The sequence below is a fragment of the Maylandia zebra genome, linkage group LG1, assembly GCF_041146795.1.
Source record: "Maylandia zebra isolate NMK-2024a linkage group LG1, Mzebra_GT3a, whole genome shotgun sequence".
NCBI lineage: Eukaryota > Metazoa > Chordata > Actinopteri > Cichliformes > Cichlidae > Maylandia > Maylandia zebra.
The window spans coordinates 11,500,761-11,522,001 of NC_135167.1; the positions used below are offsets into that span (position 1 = coordinate 11,500,761).

The 21,241-nt window shown below is 41.0% G+C and overlaps 1 protein-coding gene across 4 annotated transcripts in view; it reads right to left on the reverse strand.

The window, feature by feature from the left end:
* The window catches only part of insyn1 (inhibitory synaptic factor 1), a 47,002-nt gene extending 26,967 nt beyond the window's left edge, over positions 1–20,035 (reverse strand). Inside the window, exons 1-3 of one of the 4 annotated variants that reach the window (XM_076879251.1) lie at positions 19,561–20,035; positions 18,351–19,037; positions 17,430–17,805 (exon numbers count right to left, since the gene is read on the reverse strand). In XM_076879251.1, the coding sequence (XP_076735366.1) occupies positions 17,430–17,573 (144 nt within the window). In that variant the 5' untranslated portion in view covers positions 17,574–17,805; positions 18,351–19,037; positions 19,561–20,035. The other 3 variants (XM_076879278.1, XM_004539620.5, XM_004539621.5) reach the window with 3 other exon arrangements.
* Between the last annotated feature and the right edge of the window lie 1,206 nt (positions 20,036–21,241).

Genomic DNA, 21,241 nt, shown 5'->3' on the forward strand with positions numbered 1-21,241 from the left:
TATGGCTGGTTTGGTACTCCTTTCCACTTTGTGAGCACAAACTCATACATATGTATAGGCTTAGGCAGGCAGGCAGGAGTGGGCTGAGAACAGCATGAGGCTGTGTTTTGCACTGTGTATATCTAATTGCCTGACCACCAACAGTTATAGCCAGATTCAAATCCAACACTAAATGTTTCCTGAGCTGTTCCCTGCTTCCCAATCCCAAAGCCAATCTCCCTGGAGCCCCATGGTGGCGGGGCAAAGGCCCATCTACCTGTGGCGCATAGAGGCCGCAGTCAACCTTTAGCAATCTGTCAATCAGGCAGTGACTGTCAGAATGAATTTCAGCCCATCAAGCCCCTGCTACTTCTCCTGCAGAAGTTGGCTTCAGAATCCTTGCCCAACTGCCAATGCTATGTCCCTGCAATTAGGCTGAGGAGAGGTAATGGTGTCGCCCCCCTCCAGGTGTCTGGATGGGCTGCATCTGGTCAAAGGAGGATAGGGATGTTGACAGAGTGCACATTTCTCAGAGGTGTACTTGTACAGGAGTGCCACAAAGCCTTCATGTGGTTACGTCAAAGTAGCAATTTAAAAAAAACAAATCTTTTTGCTCCAGGCATCAATTAGTGGAGTTAAAGAGCTTTGTGTGAGATTTACATTCACAGCTATGTTATGTTCAAAGGTCATCCTGTCTCCAGCTTGTTTCAAAGCAGAGCATTAAGAAAAGGTTTTAAAATTACAATCTTTAACATGTCTCTTACTCTTTTATTTACACTGAACAAAAATATAAACGCAACACCTTTGTTACTGCTCCCATTCCCCATGGGATGGACGTAGAGACCTAAAATTCATTCCAGATACACAATATAACCATCCCTCCCAAACAGTGGTCACAAATCAGTCCAAATGTGTGGTAGTGGGCACATCTGCTATATTGAGATAATCCATCCCACCTCACAGGTGTGCCACATCAGGATGCTGATCTGACATCATGAGTAGTGCACAGGTGTACCTCAGACTGCCCACAACAAAAGGCCACCCTGGAATGTGCAGTTTTGTCTCACAGCAAAATGCCACAGATGCCACAAGCAATGAGGGAGCGTGCAATTGGCATGCTGACAGCAGGAATGTCAACCAGATCTGTCGCCCGTGCATTGAATGTTCATTTCTCAACCATAAGCCGTCTCCACAGGCGTTTCAGAGAATATGGCAGCACATACAACCGGCCTCACAACCGCAGACCTCGTGTAACCACACCAGCCCAGGACCTCCACATCCAGCAGGTTCACCTCCAAGATCGTCTGAGACCAGCCACCCAGACAGCTGCTGGAACAATTGGTTTGCACAACCAAACAATTTCTGCACAAACTGTCAGAAACCGTCTCAGGGACGCTCAACTGCATGCCCGTCGTCCTCATCGGGGTCTTGACCTGACTCCAGCTCGTCGCCGTAACAGACTTCTGTGGGCAAATGCTCACATTCGATGGCGTCTGGCACGTTGGAGAGGTGTGCGCTTCACGGATGAATCATGGTTCACATTGTTCAGGGCAGATGGCAGCTGAGAATGTTCCAGTTCTTGCATGGCCAGCATACTCACCGGACATGTCACCCATTGAGCATGTTCGGGATGTGCTTGTACCAGTTCCCACGAATATCCAACAACCTCACACAGCCATTGAAGTGGAGTGGACCAACATTCCACAGGCCACAATTGACAATCTGATAGACTCCATGCGACGATGTGTTGCACTGCATGAGGCAAATGGTGGTCACACCAGATACTGACCGGTTCTGGGTCCCCAGACCCCCAATAGCGCAAAAAACTGCACATTCCAGGGTGGCCTTTTGTTGTGGGCAGTCTGAGGTACACCTGTGCACTACTCATGATGTCAGATCAGCATCCTGATGTGGCACACCTGTGAGGTGGGATGGATTATCTCAATATAGCAGATGTGCCCACTACCACACATTTGGACTGATTTGTGACCAATGTTTGGGAGGGATGGTTATATTGTGTATCTGGAATGAATTTTAGGTCTCTACGTCCATCCCATGGGGAATGGGAGCAAAAACAAAAGTGTTGCGTTTATATTTTTGTTCAGTGTACATATGAGGCCTGATGGTTAGATGCCTTTCCCTGAACTTCACTGACAATAAAGTAAAAAACACTTTGTAACAAGTTATTAAAGAGTTAAGAATTAGCACCAAGTTATCTTTCTTTAATACATTTTAGAGCATCATAGTGACAGCTCAGCAAAGTTGGGGCTTTATCTTAAACAGAATGAGAGGGCAAATACATCAGAACAAATTTGTATGTTAAGTGCTGTATGTACTATGTGCACTAATATTTTATAAATATCACATATTAAAAGGAAAAAATAATCTCCAGTAAAAGTCATTGTGACTTTAAACGCTTTTTTTAGTGTTTGCATTGTCCTTCGTAATTTAAACGTACAGAAAACACAGATCCCTTTAAAGTGTGTGTGCGCTATCATAAATTTAGCCACTGGCAGCCCATTTAATATTTCCTCCATTTAGGTCATAGCAGATGTCATTGACTAAATGTAGACCACTGCTATTTATGGTTGTTACAAATGACTGTGCAAAGCATTAGTGACGCAAGACAGATGGATCCGATGCTTCTTGGGGGCAAAGGACTTGTGAATTCCAGTATCAGTTAAAATATAAGTAACGTCTACAAACAAGCAAGCGCACAGATGGGTAAAGAGATTTTTTTCTTTCTCCTTTGTGAACCCTGGCAAATATGCTTTGATTAACAACCTCTAGTTGTCAGAAGCTGGAATGACGTGTTAAATGGATAGCTGTTTATTTTTATTCTTATTATTTTTTGAGCATCTGCAACTGACTTGCAATCATAGAATTATGGGATGAACTGCTGACCCTCTGGCTCATGCACCCCAAAGAGACACCCCCACCCTTTTTCAGAGCTGCGGCTCTGAAAAAGAACTGTTGTCTGCAGGCCAAGAGATAAGCCTTCACTGTGTCTGTCTCTCTTTTCTTTTTCCCCCGTCTGTCTGTGGCTCCACCTCTCTCCTCTTCGATTTCACACTGCCGCCTTCTCTACTTCATCTCTTGATTTTTAGTCTGTAAATATTTTCTCTCCACAGACAGACCCCTATACAGTCTGTTTTGGACGTCGGATGCTGTGCTGTTCTGTATCCTCGTCTTCTTTGTTTTGTGCTGACAGATGCCTCCCCAATCAAAACCACCAACGGGTGACCTGTGTCTTCACCCTCACCTGACTTTGAAAGTCCTGACTTTGGGCAAACCACTCCATCAAGCTGCCCTCTTTGCAAAAATGAACAGCTGATTCTAGAAGTTATAATTTCAGCTATGACCTTAGCAGCCGCTCCTGAGGTCATCAGTGCAGCTCAACTCTGCTTGATCATTCCTCACCACCTCCTTACAATCCATATCAATGGCTCTAAAGCCAAACAAGGACGGCCTCTAAACATTAGGACAATTAGTCACGTAGTTTGCCTTTTGGGAATTCACAGATGCACACAGAATTGGTAATAAACCTCAAGCAGCAGAATGAGCTTTACGATTTATGTGGTAGTACAAAAAAATGTATGACAGTCATTCCAGTCATGATTGACCCTTACGGTGTGTTCACACCGAACGCGATGGACGCGAATAGAGCGTCAGGTTTAGTCCTTGATCACATGGATTGTAAGGATTTTTTTACACTGGTCCACACATTGATAATCATACTGTTTTAATGACTAAACTATAAATCTACCATTTTTATTTTCAAGAAAGACCGCAGAATGGATTAAATATAGGATATAACATTTCTTCATTGTCATCATATGTCACCATAGCAGCAAGTGTGGTTTAGTAACTTAACACTTAACAAAACCCGTCCATATCTTCTTCCAGCCAAAAGGTCATTCTTAGTATCTCTACCAACCATCTGATTTCCATCTGTATTTGTATGTCTGACTAGAAGCCTCAAAACTGTGACTCATAGTTGAACTGAGGGTAGCAGAGAGGGTCTACTTGTCAGGCTCTTCTTTTTTTTACATTCCTTACCACACACAGCATGCAAATATAGATTTTACTGTGTCAAAGTGAATGTATTGTATGTGTTATGTATGGCTTTACACCGGAGTTGGTGTTTATGAATATGAATTTGTCATGCATAATGAATTCTCTAATGAAATGACCACAGTTAACCATGGACTACCGTAGCAGGGTGGAGGGTTTGATTATATTGTGTGATGTATTTTCAGTGTAAGCTGAAAGAATAAATGAAAGTACTAATTACACGAGGTCAGTACAATCCTGCTAATCAGTCAGTCAGCCAGTCAAGCTTTAATGACAGGTATCAAGATGAACATCACATCAATAAAATCTTAAAGTGGCTTTTCTGTTTGTTTTTTTTATCTTAAAATCAGTACACTTAGTCATCCAGAAGACCTTAAAATGCAGCTGTTGTTATTAAGGGTTCACTGTTTTTCTATTGGAGCATGCATAAGTGCATGGGTTACATCAGCCCATGCACTCAGCAACAATTTTTTCAGTTTAATATATAATATCTGGGAAAATATTTTTAAATTACCTGACTACCCGAGAGCACAAGATCTTATTGAATTCATTTTGTCATGTAAAACATTTAGTAACATTTAGTTTGGGGACATTCTATGTATTCTATGTACTACTAATCAGCATCTTCTCATTAACGTTAGCATTTATTCCTTTCTTTGTAAGTTATTTAAATTAAGATACCTCATTGAGTGATTATATGCCTAATATTCTCCAAATCCTTATTTCAGAGATGTTAAAATGCATTAATGGTTTAAGTAATAATTTAGATAGCTGGATGGTCATGCAATTGATAATTACAAATCTAGCTAATGAGGCTGAAAGTTTTTGTATATAATAGAGTCATTTTACAACAGAAAGGGCTTCCCAGAGATTTGAATAAAAAAAAGTGATCACTGGAGACACAAGTGGCCATAAACAGTTTCTTTATGTGACACTACAACACAGCTGTCACTTATTTCACACTGAAATGAAGCGCCGGATCATTTGAATCCTGCTCAGGGCAAGAGACAGAAGATATTTTCTATAAAAATGCATTAATGAGCATTATTGTATCAAAAAAGAGTCCATGACATAAAAGAATAAAAATGCTTACAACAAATGATTACTGTGCCCACCTTTCTCAAAAAGGGGTTTTGTTGTCCTTTAGTGTATACGTTTTTATTTATAGTCAAACATTTGACATAATGCAGACATTGGGTCTGTGGATAATTACAAATGTGAGTTTGCTTGATGCCATGTAAAAAGGCTGAGGTTCAGTATTTGCACGATTTTATTAAAATTGGGTTCTGGATATAAAGCACGGAAAAATTATATTTCTTTTAATCTTCCTGTTACTTTAACCTCTTTCTAGGAATTAATATATATGGGGTTTTTTCACATGAAAAATGTATGAAAATATATCATTGGCATAGCACAATTATGAAAATAGAGCAGACACATAATTGTTATTTTTAATCTATTTTTGCATAATCATAATGAGTATTTTTCCAGTGTTTATCTCTCTAATCAGAACCTTGTAACTTATGGTCCTCACAGCCCACACAAACCTGCAGTCCCCTCGCCAGACAATATCCTTAAAAATAACAGCAGACTTAAGACTCATTATATTTTTACCCTCTTACACCTTGCTGCATTGCATAAAAGTCCGTATTCTTCGTCATCTTATCACCATAAACCGCCAACTACACAGGTGACTGCGCAGATGACAAAAAAAATTAATCACCCAAACAGTTTGTTGACAAGTTATGTCCCCTTCTGCTCTTAGCTGTGTGTCTGAATAATTAGCCTGTCCTCTCTGCTGTGCGTGTTTCATTTTTGCCTGCCCTGCATTAGATAGTGTGTTGTCATGCTATTGACAATGACAGTGGTGGCAGCCATCCATGCCGTGCTTCTGTCAGTGTGAGCTGCCAGTGCAAAGCAATGAGAGAAACAGAGTCAGAGGACGGCTCCAAAAACACAGAGCTGCTTTTGAAGGCATTGAATTTAAAGAGATTTGAAGGTGCTGTTCTTTAGAATGACTGTAGTATGTGTTAACATTACCAACATTATGAGACAGCCGAGATGTAATGACCTGCCATTACATCTTGCTTTTCAGAGAACAAAGTGTTTCTTCTATCACAGAAGAGCTGAATTTATTCTGGAAGTCTAACTCATTCTCATGGCCAACTTATTCACCTGCAGCCTCAGCACCTGCTCCACCAACACTTACTGGCACAAGCCTCAATCTATGTTGGATAGATGGCTTCCCTTTGGATACCATCCGCAACAAAACCTAATACCAGCTACCCGGTATGCAAGCCAACAACTAGCCACCTCGCCAAAACCGTTAAAGATGTAGTACACAAAGAAGTAGAGAGGGAAAAAAAATGCATTAATGTAGGAATGTAGAGTCATACACACGGACTCTCTTAAGTACTTGTTAATTCATTCAGCTCTCAGCATGCAAAAAGGCTCCCTGAGTGGACAGGTGCTACGCCTTGATGAAGATCTGTGTGTCATTCTGTTTTGCTTGGCTTGTTTTCTATATGAATGCTTAGATTTTGTGATTCATAGATTTAGTAAAGATGTCTATGAGGCAACTTTGCAGGATTCACTGTTTTTGTGATGATTAATATGGTTGGCTCTGTAGTACTTGGAGCACTGTGTAGCTGGAAGGTAATGATATCATCCCAAAAACTGCACATCACTTAAGGTCAGTAGACATCTGCATTCTTTCTCATTGTGAAATATAAAACTTGACTTGCATACTAAATGAAAACAAAAAAATTGAGATTTATTTGATAAGAAGGTTCTGCATAGGTCCACAATGGAGATTAGCATAGCATCAGACATTGTAGGCCACCTGCTTAAATATTCAGACAGATCAACTCTTTACAACGTGAAGTAATTAATGACATTTAGATGTTAAATGGATCCTGGGCTAGTTGGCATTAATTAGGGGATTCAAAATAATCCCAGTAAGAGAATTTAATGTTATGGTATTTGTAGAGTTCCGATGCACACATTGCAAGGTGTGTTACCTTTGTATTTCCTATTATTCCCAGAGCCTGTGATCTTGCAATCACAGAACCGAGTGCAAATTCAGCTAATCCTATTTGCCACCACACACAGTTGTGTCAGTTTTATGCTGAATTTCCAAAACAGTGGAAACAATATAAAAAAAAATCTACTTGAAGTAAATGTTACGAGTCTTAAATTAAATTTCAACCTTACCAGACAAACTTAACTGGCCACTAAAATCCTGATCTAAAGAAAAACCTACTCTCAGACTGTGAAAAGCCCCTAACAAGCTCTTCTACTTCAAATTTAAACAAAGCATTTCCAAAGTGAGACAAACATCGACTAAAACCAACCATTTTAGGTAGGAACTTCATGAAAGAACCAAACAGGATGACACTAGGCATAAGCTTATCCCTCAAGAACATTTGCATTTCTAGTTAGCCGTTGGGGGAAATAAAGTAGCTGAGGTGTTTAAACATTAAAAAGGATAAGGGTGTTTCTCTGAGAACATTTTTCAAGATGTAATTTAATTTCCCTGTTGAGCAGACACTGAATTAAGAATTTAAACTAGTTTTTTAATAGTATTTGTAATCTGTTTTACTGTATATAGTACACCACATCTGCTGTGATTTGTATCAGTAAAAGAAACAGATCTTTGTGTATGTTCAAAAGAACATAAGGCCTGCATTGCACAGTAACGTAGCATTTTTAAATTGTATAGTTTAGTGAGGAATTGTTTCTATTCTAAATACTCAGTTGCTAGAAATGGGTCTGGTAGTTTTGTTGAGGAAAAGCACATGGTGTCCTCAGTGACTTTTTACTCCCATAGTGTTCTCATGTTGCCTTGGCAAAATGCTTTTCAAGAGCCAAATTGAGCCTTCGATAGGAGACATGCCTCTTTTATACACTCTGTTATCATAGTACTGAAGCAGTAATTTTTCTGCCGTCATTTATCCCCAGAAAATTCTCTACAGGTTCTGTACCTATATTCATCACATATCCAAAGTTATTTTGTGTAATAGTAATGAAATTAAAAATATGCAATATAAAAAACAAAAAGATAGTGGAAAAAAATACACTTGAGTACATATTGTCAGAAACTTATGTTTGAATGGTAATAAAACGGCCAGATTCAAAATTAATGTATAACTCAATAACTTTCTTACAGAATAATTGACCATTTGTGTTTTGTGATACTAAAAACTGTACAAGTTATCACATAAAGGTGTTTATGGGATAATGGAGAATAAAACCTGGCTTTACCTTACCAGAGGACTTTCATCCTTCTTAAACTCACAAAGTGTAAATTCATCAACTATATAAAAGAGCGAAAGAAGTAAAGACAACACTGGCTTGTCCCTGAATATGATAAATGTTCCTTTATATAATTATTTTTTGTGCAAGACCTTATTTGTTTAATTGTGACAGATTACTGCCAAATTTTAGAATCCTTTTTATTATGATTCATTCTGAGTGATACAGTTAAGTGGGCTGTTGCTCGAGCACTTTACAATTAAAAACTTTGCTCAGTAAACTTTCCACTGTACAAAATGCTACTTTTGGACTAATTAGTAAGTCAAGTAGGGATCTTCTTCTTGACTTACCTTGTTGCCACAGCAGCCATGTAACCCTAGCATCCTCCTCTATCATACCAACCATTGCAGGTACCTCTCTCTCTAAATCCATGACTCTTTTCTGTGGTCTTCCTCTTTTCCTTCTCCCTGGCGTCTCTCCCTCTTCTGTACATGACCAAACCACCTCAGTCTTGTCTCCAGAACTTGGTTTCCAAATTGCTCAACCTGAGCTGTCCCTCTGATATTTGTACACATGAAAAAATCAAGTTAGATAGCTTTACAAACTAATAGCTGATACTGATTAAAAATAAAACACCCAATTGCATTGTCACAGCTGCATTCTGGCTCTATATTGTAAACAACACATTTTTAATTATACTAAGACAGTGTGCAACATTACACATGCCAAGCCAGAATTAGAAGTGAGTCATACTGTTGTAACTTGTCACACAGTTTCTGGCAGGATTTTCTAACATGCATAACAAAATACCAGATGCACAATAATTTTCCTATGGTGGAAATATCAGAAATGCTGAATATCAACAGCACTAAAACACCTGTTGTGTGTTATCTGAGAGAACCTGTTTGGTGTTATGTGTCAGGACGGATGTGTAAAGACTTGAGCCCTTGAAAGGCTTTAGAAATGGTCCAGTTGCTTAGTAGTGTGCCATCTAACTTGAGCTATTTCTGCTAGTGAAAACTGAACAATCTCATTCGAAACTGGGTTGATTTACGATGCATCACAGACTATGGCTAAAAATAAAAGGAATGACAAAAAAAGCCTCCTGATGATCCCTCAGTATAACACAGTTCCAAAGATTGTAGCTGGATTAAGCTGCACCGCTGGTGAGTGGGTTGGTCCATGCTGCCCTGAGCGTTTTTACAGGCAATGGAAATAGAGAAAAATATAGCGCCTCTTCAAAATCTGATCATAATAGTAATCGGTTTATTTTACATTATGTGTATCTCAACAGTTATAAAATCACATATCCACACCTTAGTAAAACGCAATCTGATGGCCTAATGGAGAGAAAGCTGTCCCTCTGCATACAGTATGCTTTGACACAATGAAATGATGTAGCTATTCTTGGAGGCTGCTTGTGCACTTCGATGGATGCCATTTTTCACACCATTAACTACAGTCTACTGGTTTTATTCACAGCACAGAGATAGGCCAAAACAATCCTAAACACGCCCACGAACGAGCACAATTGCAACAATTGATCTAAGCTGTTCCACCCAGTCTATCGCAATTCTGTGCAGCAGGAGAAACCGTTATCTCCATCCGCCCTTCATCTCTCCCTTTCTCTCTCTTTTTTCCCCTCAGTATTTCTTTGCTTTGCCTGTAACACCCTTTTTTCATCCTGTTCGGCTCTATCCTTGCCTTGGGACAAGCAAAAGGGTTTGTGGCTGAATCACAAAGTACAAACATGCATGGTAAAAATTTTCACTGTAACTAGCCCACAGTAGGTGTGTTAGCTGATAAAAATCACTGAACACAACAAGCACAATTTTTGGAGTGTTTATCTCAGCAGAGGTCAAACCTAAAGCCCTCATTACAGTCTGTGCTGAGTGCAGGGTTCATGGAGGGAGGCAGAGCTCAAAGGGCCAACTAATCCAGTGGGTCTCATAGGCACGGTGGGCTAGTCAATATGCTGGGCCTGCATCCGAAAGAATGCTGGAGCTCCACAGCAGAGCTAGGTAAAAGAGTCTCTGGGGAATGCTTTGCGTGGTGCAGTTTTTATTCTTTCCACAGCTTTCAAGGTTAGATGCCGTTTAAGTCTTAACACATTGTTTACCACTAGTCCTTTCCTTCTTTGATCCCGTTGCAGTTCTCAAAACCGCTTACTTTTAAATATTGTGATCGTGCAATTAAACTAAAAACAAAAGGTAATGTCCTTTTATTAAAGCAGTGATCTTTTTGTCACTTGCTAACAACTGTGGACATATCCGAATTCATTTAAAATCAGCCAATTGTTACGTGCGCGTGTTGTTGGTTTGTTTCTTAATGTGTGTATGCAAATTCACCTGTGCAGGGGCTCGGCTGTGATTGGTGGACCTAAGGAATGGCCTGATGTAACTGGTTCCTGCCGTGGACGTAACTATAAAAGGACGACTGAAGAGCTGCGGTGTGGGGGGTGTGGAAAACTTCCCGTGCACTTGCCTCAGGTCCAGACGGAGCAGCCGCAGCCGCAGCCGCAGCCGCAGCCACTTAGTTAAAGTCGGGCATGTGTGTGAAGTGCGGATCAAGTAGGGGTGAGCTGCCGATTATTTTGGGAAACCTTCTTTTCTCCTGTGTACTTTGACCAGGGAGGTCAGACTGTGTCACTTCTTTGTTTTCTTTTCCTTGAACAGGTCAAAGGGGAACCGAAGCCTAGGTTGGGTTTTGTTTGTTGTGTTGGCCTTAGCTCACCCTGAAATCATACACTTCCACTACCGTGTACTGAGTGCCACTGCTGTGAATAAATTATTGTTAAAAGTCCGATGCTGTGTCTGTTTGGGCGTGGGAAGTCGCGGGACACCCCGCTCTTGTTACGGTCATTTTGAGCCGGGTTGTAACACAGTCAGCAGATGATCTGGTTTTTCACTGAATCCAAAAGAGCAATTTCTTCAGTCCTGAGAATAATTGAACCCTTGCTTCCTTCCAGGAATGGACAAACTCATGGGGAGCTCAGCTCAAGGCAGCAACACAGATGTGGAGATGGCAGGGTGTTCTGAATTCAGCCCGAAAAAAAGGTACCTGCTTTTTCTTGTTTTCCTGAGCAAGGAGAACTCTGCTGGAGGCACGTCACCAAGTTTAATTTAGGAATTTAATTTGCACACACAAAAGAGGTCAGTCAAGGAAGAACAAATTGACAGACACAGCAGGCGGGTACTTGTCATTTCTTCCAAATGGCTTTTAATAAGATGAAACACTTTGGCCCAGGTATGTCAGGTTGAAGGGCACTTTTCTCTCTGTGTGTTTTTAAGCTTTTACTGTTGGCAACTGAGTATCGTTGACCTGCAAGGAGCAGCTGGTCGGCATGTTCACATGTCAGAGACTTGGCCCAACCCTGCCTCAATCTAAAGTAAATGGATTCTGTAGTGGAGAACAGGCTGGGCCATCCTCAGTGGAGATCACTGGGCTGTGGTTAACTGGGTAGTAAAATCCACAATGCAGTAAGCCAAGTCAAAATGGTTGTTTTGTGGAAAATGATACATCAGAACACAGCTTTGTGACTTATTACATTGTAATTTCTTATTGTAGGCGTCTGTTTGGACAAACAAAATGAATCCCATCCACGTGCCAAGTTGATTAGCTATCATGAGTATTAATAGAAATAGACTGTTTTTTTTGGTTTTTGCTCTGTAGTAAGTCCAGCACGATGGCATGGATGTCTTAGAAAAACATTTTAGTTATTATCCTGAATTTTCCCAAGATTTCATTTATCATTACGGCTATATTTTTTAATTTGTTGTAAAGATATTTCATTAGACACGTGTCAATTGGGGTCAGATCTAAAATTTGGAAATAAATGGAACTCATCTATTTTATCACATCACTCTGCAGTGGCCCATTTTCCACACAGGGATTTCCTAATGCCATTGCTATGCCCTTAAATTTTGCAAATATTCTCTAGTAATAGGCTCAACAATGTTATGGTATGAGAGTGTGTTTACCACTGTCCTCTATATTGTTCTACTCACTGAGTTAAAGTGCTAGTGATTGCAAGAGCCGCTCTTATGGTTAAATGTTGAAGTGTTCTTGCTAAGCAGTTTTCTGCTCCCTGCTCTGCTCAGCAGCAGCAGCAGCAGCAGCAGGGGAGGGAACAGAGTGAGAAGAGGATATGGCTTCTTCTTCTTCTAAAAAAAGAGAAAAAAAGGCCCTTTGATTTTGGTTTGAGTCTCCCTTGGGCTGCCTCTGGGTTTGGAACAGATTTCATTCAGCGCTGAGCATGGTAGCTTCAGCAGAGGGGCACTGTGCCCCCACCCCCACTTCGACATGTGTCATAACTGGTTTCAGACTTGATCAGGAGACACAACTGGCTTGTTGGCTTGGCAGATGGCTCTGAGGCTGAGGCCAGGTGCTTGGTTACCTCACTATCCACACCAGGCTTTAATAACATGGCATTTACGTATGCCTCGCACATGAAAACAATATAGTAGCCTTCCCGATCAGATAATTTACATGGCAGTTTTCTTTGACAGACTCCATTTTAGCACAGATGTCTTGATTTGACAGCCAGGCCAGAGGGATCATGCAGATGGTATTGGGTGATGAATAGAAATTAAATAGACCACCCATTTGTGCCGCATGCATCTGCCATTTAGAGGCGAACTTAGCTTGTTGAGCACAAGTTCTCTTGTTAAAAAACCAGCAAAAATTAAAAAGTAAAAGATGCTGGTGCTAATCACAAGGAAAAACGGTGATGACTGCTTTTTGTTGTTGTTTTTGTTTGTTTTTGGTCACTTGGAGCCTTTAATGACACACTGAAATCCTTATTATAAGATTCTGAAACGGCTTATTGACCAGTCCCATTAATGGAACTGTTACTTAATACATCATCACTGGGGGGGAAAAAAAGCTGACATTTGGAGTACACAGATTTCACCTGACGCTTGCCTTTTGTTGCTGCCTCTGTCCTCCTCCTTCAGGGTAGTTAGTCGCTCTTAAGCATTACATGAACATATGCATAAAGCTACCAAAAGCTACCATCACTCTTATTGCCTGTTCTTATTGTCCTTATCTTCAACGCTATGCTGCTCTGTTGTTTGTTAATTGTCCCTTGGGGATAAATAAAGTCTTCTGATTCTGATTCTGAAAAGGCTGACTGATCGAGGCCAGTTCTCTGGATGTGTTATCCTTCTGATAATTGCCTGTTTTTCTAGCTTATATTCTCTGCTCTCTTCCTGATTAGCTTCCTGTGTTTAAATATCTTGAGCTTCAATATAATTTGCCAAAACCTTTTACGTTAGTTGATGCCACTGGTGCTTTTTTATTAGTCCTTTATTTATCCAAAAATCGAATTCCCAAGAGTGACTCATGGCAGACGTCATGGCAACAAAAGTCAAAATACATGTACCAACATAAGTGCATTTAAAACAAATACAATACACTTTTCCTCTGCCTCATTTTTATTTCTGTAGCACTTCATTAAATTCTTTTAATTTTAATCTCCAATTTCCCCATTTTTCCCAATAACCCTCACGGGTGCACTCTAACATTTGCATTCCTATATTTGCCTTTTTTTTTCTTTTAAAATTTTTATTTGAGCAAAAGTTAGAACTCAATAACTTTCAGAGGTTACTTTGCATTCTGTTTGCTGCCATTTTCGCAAAAAGTCCAAGGTTGACATGATATCCAAATGAATTATTTCCTCTAGTCTCGCCACTCCTGCCAGTATTATTACTACAAATGGAGTTGTTTATCAGTATATTACCTTCCAATGTCCTTCCTTTAGGTCCTTTTCATTTTACCTGTCATGGAGCCTTAATGGGATTCACAAGTAAGACAGGCTGCAGTTGACAGTAATAGGCTTTTGAAGGGAGCAATCTTGAAAAACTACTCGTGCTCCGTGTTACATTTTTCTTCAACATGTGAGGAAGATTTGCTGCCTGAGACATTGCTGCAGCATGGAAAGGAAAACCTTGATGTTTTACACACTTCCAATTTCAAGATTTGTACCATAATCACATTTTTATGTACACTAGGATTATTCAGAATTTATACTGGATAAGTTCACGGTTATATTGGAATGTGCTTATGGGTAGTTTTAGTAGTATTATCATAATCGGTTATATTTATGTGAGTATATAACCATATGGCATGGTTTGCTAAAATGTTTAACACAAGATCTGAGGAACTATATGTATTGTTCTGTGTGCAGCTGGTGCTTTTTCACTGGCTGCCATGTTATTTAATTTGTATGACTTAAAGGTGATTGTAGTGTTAATGTTTGAGCCAAATGACTAGCGTGGAGAAGAATTCTGTATATTGTGTGAAGATTTTGCAGAAGCATGCCTTTATATGAAAATTTGCTTGAGATTGCTTTTTAATTTAGCAATCATTGAGTCTTTCCTGAAAGTTTCCTGAAATAGCTCCATCTTTGTGAAATTTGTTTCCAGAAATATTTTGTTTTCATAACAAATAAAAAAAAAAAACTGAATGGCATGCACTTACTATACTGTAAATTTGCATAATACGGATTTACATTAAACTTGGTGAGTTTGTTTAGGCTGTATGGGTGCTCAAACTGTATCAACAATTGCGAACCTATATTTGCTGTCATTTAAGATGTTGAGCACATCCTCTGTTGAAAGAATCCTTATTGATGGGGATGGTGAGGTCTGAAAGTCAAAACCAGTAAGACCCAAAAGTTACCCCATGTTAAGTCTTTTTCTCGCTTTATGAGAAATGGTAGTCACTCGTGGGAAGACTGAGTGAAGGTGGAGAAAAGCACTGAGTCATTTTTAAACTGTGCCTTATTTTCCTCGTGTATAACAGCACATTGACTGGGTTTAGTGTTTAAACAGCAATTTAATGGATGTTTATTCGTGCCAATTATCTAGTGTTATATTGAGTTGAGAACCTAGATGGTGATGACGTCTCTTGGTGGAAGGCTACAATTCTGCAGTGATACTTATTTTTAAAAGAAAACCTATATTGTTCTCGAAGAGATTCCCCTTAGAATTTTTCTTGGATTTTCCTCGGTGCTTTTTAAATCTTATTTTATATAGAGTATTGAAAGTGTTCTCCTTTTTTACTTTACCGTAATCGACTAAAAACGCAGAGGATACATTATTTAACTGTAGGTACATAATGCTCTAAAATCCAGACAGTATAATTAGAAAACCTCCCAAAAGTAAGTGTTTTAATTCATGTGACATTTAACGTCATTGACTAAATGATCTAAATGAACACTGCAGGCAATATGGAGGAAAAGAAAATTAAATGTAGGTAGATTTCTTTTTTTTTTTTTTTCTTTTTTGGCAACGTGACTAATAATGTGTTAAAATTAGATGTTTTAATCGCTTCTTGGTTTCAGCTTTTGACCAGCTGGCACAGTGACATGGTACATATGTGATCTTGAGCTTTGAAAGCGGTACCGTGAAGTAAGTTTAGTAACACACTCGTAGGTTCCCAATATCTGGGCAGCTTTTTCCTTTAGAATGTCAGCTTTAACTCCTCAGAGCTCTTTCTTCAGCTCCCCAAAGACCTTGTGGGTGATAATCAGTCATTACCGCTCCTCCACTGAGTTATTTATTTCACTACATTCACACTGCAATTCATCATTTATTTATATGACAGTTGTTGTCTATTATAGTGTTCCTTTCATGTGGCCAAGAATGAGAGATTTTGTGGAACATTAGGCTTCCATGCATCTGATAGCACAACACTGATTCTATTTCTCCATTTCCCTTTGATACAGACTCCCACCCCAAAGGTCAGTTAATTGTAGGATATTTATACCAGTATCACAGTTGCTACTTCAGTTAATATGATTCCTTAACCATTTTAATATGTGGGAATGTGCTCTTCCAATAAAAAATGACATTTGAGCCACTTTGCAGAGCCTTCTCTAATGGGGTCTGGGATAAGAATGGTAATATGCACTGGAGCTGGCAGAGGCACAGCCTGTGTTTTTGTTTATAAATAGCTCCAGCCAGCATTATTCCACTTGCAGTTGTCCCATAACCATCAATCACTTCTGCTCATGGGCCGACTTCTGTTGTTCACCAGAGAGAAGGTGCACTGCAAGCGGTGCCCTTGCACCTCCAACTGTGCAAGTACATAAAGTAGAGCGTAGTGAGTAGGACAGAGCTGGGAGTCAGGGAGAATGTGGGGGGGAAAGGTTCCTGTGGGGTGATGAACTCAGTTATGATAGCCACCCACACCCCCTCCTTCTTCGGGTGATTATATGCACCAACATCCACCATTTTGCCTTTTTAACACATTTAGACACACGTGTCGATCCCAGAAGCAGGTGGGAGGCTAATCATGTCATGAGCTTGGAGGATATGGAATGGGTCGGACAAAACTGTTTACTGAGGTTTCATTTGTCTCTGTCTATATCTGCCTTCATCTCTTTCTGCAGAAGAGCTTTCCAAGAAGAGCTCACATCTTTGAGGACACTGCAGGATCCTACAGAGATTTCCCACATAAACAGATGTACTACTGATTATCAAACATCACGCAGATTTTTTTTAAGTCTACGTGGTTGTACGTGCATATAACAACACTCACAGTGTCTCTTTGAAGATCCTTGTTCAGACCTTGTGGCGTATACACACGCACACACACTAAAATGCACATATTACAGTGTTACCATGGCAGTTTCAAAAATACAGTAAGAATCCAGCTGATTCTTAACAAAATGGTTATGTAACTATTGCAGCGCTAAGTCATGTATCTTATCTAAGCCTGTGTCTGTATTTCCTTTCAGCCTGGCTTTGCTGCTTTTCAGCAGCTTTTCACATCTACTGTACCTCCCACAAGACGCCAGTGAACACATGAAGGGCATTTGTAATTGCCCATAAGCAACTGTGTTCTTGTGGGCTTATTGTAAGAGCAGAAAAGCCTTGGTGTGGTTGTAATAAACAACATTCTTTTGTTACAAACACACAGAAAAGTTAGATCTCATCACTGTCAAATCTTAATCAATATCTCTATGCTAGAAAAAGAATTTTACACTTAATTTAATGCAGCTTACAAGAGAAGCACGCCCACCTGGCACCCATTATCTCCCTGCCTGCTTGTCTTCCTTACTATAGTCCTCTCTAAATGAAAAAGCGTGATATTTATAAACTTATTTTGATGCTCACCTCCCGGAGTTCCTTGGCCACATCCTTGAGCTCTTTGAGAATTCCTTCCAGCTGATCAATCACCATCTTCATGTGGCTGCGGATGCGTTCTCTCGGGCTGGGGGTCTCAGAGGTGTCCCGGGCCGGAGCTCTGCTGAGGGACATCCTTTACAGGGTGACGTGGAGCCAGTGGCCAACAGGCTGAGGGCGTGGGGGAGCCGAGTCGGGGTCCATGTCTTTGGCTACAAGGAGCCTCAGTGCTACTGATCCGAACAGGGGCCCCGGCCACGCAGGGAGACCTCAACATCTTAAAAGCACCTCGGCAGCCAAAACACCTTGCCTCGCCAGCACTCTCGGCACAGGGTCACACTCTGGCATCCATGCCTTCTTGAAGACACTTCCAAAAATGAAGAGAAAAGGAGCATGGGAAAAGTCAAATGCTGTAAATCCATCGAAAAAGAAGAGGGAAAATTCATGGGCTAAAGCTGGTATGAAACTCTTACATAATCATGTTGAGCCAACTCATCTCATGTGTCAGTGTATATATTTGAAATTGTTCTCAAGGAGATGCTATTTAAAATGCCTGTCTATACAGGGAAAAGACTTTTTCTTTCTTCCATTTGTCCTGAACACTCTTTTTTACATGTAAAACACAGTGGCATAATGGCAGGCTAACATACAAAAGTGAAAACAGGAAAAGGGTTCACGATAACCTTTTTGAAATAGAAAAAGAAAACTCCCAGCAGTGGCTCGATTCTCAAAATGATCGTGTTCTATTTTATTGGTAGCGGGCCAAGATTTGCCTTCTAAAAATAGTCCATTAGTGAGGGCTACTGTTTAAAAGACAGAAAGGACAGCTCCTGTTTAAAAAAGAGATTATTCCTCTGTCAAGTGTGGTGTAACCTCCTCTGAGGAAAAAAAAGACTCTCAGTAGAAACTCACATCAAAATAAACTCTGCTTCTCATCCATTTTCTTTGCAGTTGATGACCTAATCATGTTGTCCTTCATTTCTTGTCCATGACAGGGAGAAATGTAAAAGTGGGTCTTTTCACACAGTGTCAAATCTCCTCCAAAATGCAGGGCTCATTCCAGGTGGCGTGGGATCAAAATGAAGTGATTTCTAAGCCAGTGCAGTGTGACTTGCGATGCGAATTTGTGGAGGCATAACAAAAAACTCATTGTGCCAATGAGACACAGTAACAAGCTGACTTGAAGGCAAATGAGCACCTTCCTCTGGAATTTCGGTGATAGCTTGTCTTATGTAAAAATGTTTTTGAAGTCCTTTCTCAAAAGACTGACCCACAGCTGTCCACAGGGGTGTGCCCAAAAACCAAAGGAGCAGAAAGAGAAAAGGATTCTCTCGTCTCCTTCAGTTGTTGCTAAGGGAACCCGGTCTGCCTGCTTGTGCTGTGATTGGATAATTATTTTACTTCTTATCCGTGTAATGTATGTTTTCTCTGTGGACTCTTTTCAGAGAGGCAGAGAGCTCCGTGCCATCCAGCAGGACAAGATAAATCCCATGAAAGCTTCCCAAAGGAGCCCCAGAGAACAAGCAGGGGGGAGAGCTTCTCGCCAAATCCAGGGCGATGCCACTGCCACAGGGTATGCTGGCCAATCACACATGGCACCTGGTCATACAGGAAGGAAAGCAATCACTTATTCGTTCATGTCTCGTCTTCTTTTCTTTTTTAAAGCTTGCTCTAAATCATAGCAGCATGAAAAGCAGCATCAGTCGGGTGAATAAGACTCAGATATGGTCAGGGATTAACTGCGTTGATTATTTCTTGCTTCTGTTAGAATGCATCTCGTACTTCAGCAGCACTTGCCTCACCTCCACATGCTCACACACGCTCACACACGCTCACACACGCTCACACACATCCGCTGGGACGCACACCTACTCACCTTTTCTGTGCATCACTTTGCTGTTGCTATGCCCAGAGCTTACTGTCCAGGCACAGCAGAATCACCGAAGCTACACACAACCTGCTGGTTCTTTAGAAGTCCCTGTGTCGCACACACCAACATCTTCTCTCCTTCTTGCCGTTCTCACTCCCTCTTTTTCCTCTCTGTCTTACACACGCAGACACACTCCCTCTCTCCCTTACACACACACACACATAGAGTTCTCCCCCCTCCTCCCGTACTTACTGTCTTGACAGAGGGAGAAGCTTCTATTAGCAGGGTTATTTCACTCTGAGGCTGTGGCTCATCAGAGGAGGAGTAGAAGTGGAGGATGAAGCTGTGGAGGAGGAGGAGGCAGGAGGCATGAGATGGGAACGATGAATGGCCCTGATAGCACTCTGAGAAGGGAGAGCGGACGCCGAAGATGACTAAGAGCCAGAGTGGCAAGAAGAGCCCCTGCTTCGGATTGTGATGCTGCTGCGGCCGCTACCATCACTCAGATAGCTATGCTGCCGTAACACACCACCCGTCATCCCCTTCAGCATTCGCCTGCATCGGGAGGCAGCAGACAGATCAACTGAGCTGCTACTGTGAAAAAGGAGCTGTGTGATTCTTATGACAGCCTCTCCCTCTTTGTCTATCGGCCTGGTTTGTCTCTCTCTGCCTCTCTCTCACACTTCCCTCTCTTTCTGTCACTCTTTCTCCATCCCTGTCCCTCTGCCCCTACTGTGTCCTCGCTCACTGCCGGATGAAGGGAAGCTGATGCCAGAGTTTATCGTTGGGCTCAGGCTCCTGCCAGCACCACTCGGCTCTTCTGCTTGGCTCTGTGGAGGAGGGGCTTGGTGCTTTAAAGGCACAGTGTATCACACAGTCCCTCCTCTGCCTCCCTCCTGTCCTGTCTTCTCCTCTCTACTGGTGTCGACACTCCCTCACTATCTCCTCTCACACTGCCTATCTAGCCTTTGTCACAGTTCTGTCGAGGGTGTTATCTCTCTTAAATCAAGATGAAGTCTTCCTCTGCTGCCAGACAAGCAGTCTCCAGGGACAGGGTGTCCAAAGAACCCTGGCTGTTGCATCATTAATATACAAAGCAGGTTGGTGTTTGATGACCTCATCTCGCTGAGAGACAAAAATAGGAAGGGAGGACCAAGCTGACTTTTTTCCCCCTCCCTTGTCCTCTTTATCAAAATTTATATTTCTACACAATGCATAGCCACACATAACACAACCAGAATCAACCTAAAATGAAACTAATATTTTAAAAGCCAATTGAAAATGTCAGCTTCCTGAAAATGCAGTTTTTGGCAGATAGCTGTGGCGAACAGACAGAGGCTCTGTGCAGATGCTGATATATAGCTCTGTGGTCACAGAGGTCTGGTAATTGTTTTTAGAGTTCAGACATAAGGTCTGAACGGAAATACAACCAGAGCAACTATATTTAAAAAAATAATTAAAATCATCAGCTGTGACTGTGTGACGCTGATTTAAAAAAGTGATAATAGCTGCAGTGTCTACAGAGCATTTTTAAGCCACATTAGCTGTATGCAATGATGTTGCCCTCAATCTTTTTATTTTGTTTTTATAGCTAGCTAATGTAACCTCTAACATATAACGTTAGTTTAGTCATCATAATCATAGTGTCGATACTGTTTTCACACACCTCCCTTACAGTAAACAAGCAACTCAACCCTATCACTTCCACCTACAGTAGTATACCCCAAAAGTTGATTCTGTTCATCTGGACGCAGCGTTTTCAGTGGGAGAAACATTTTGTTGCTCATCCAAGTGACTTCTTCAGTCTATACTGGTATATATAGGCTGCTATGTTCAGTATACTCGTATGGCTTCACATTCTTTGGTATAACTGTCATGGGAAATGCCGAGTTGATTCAGGGTACTTGGGTCTTTCATGCAGAGGAATTTGTTT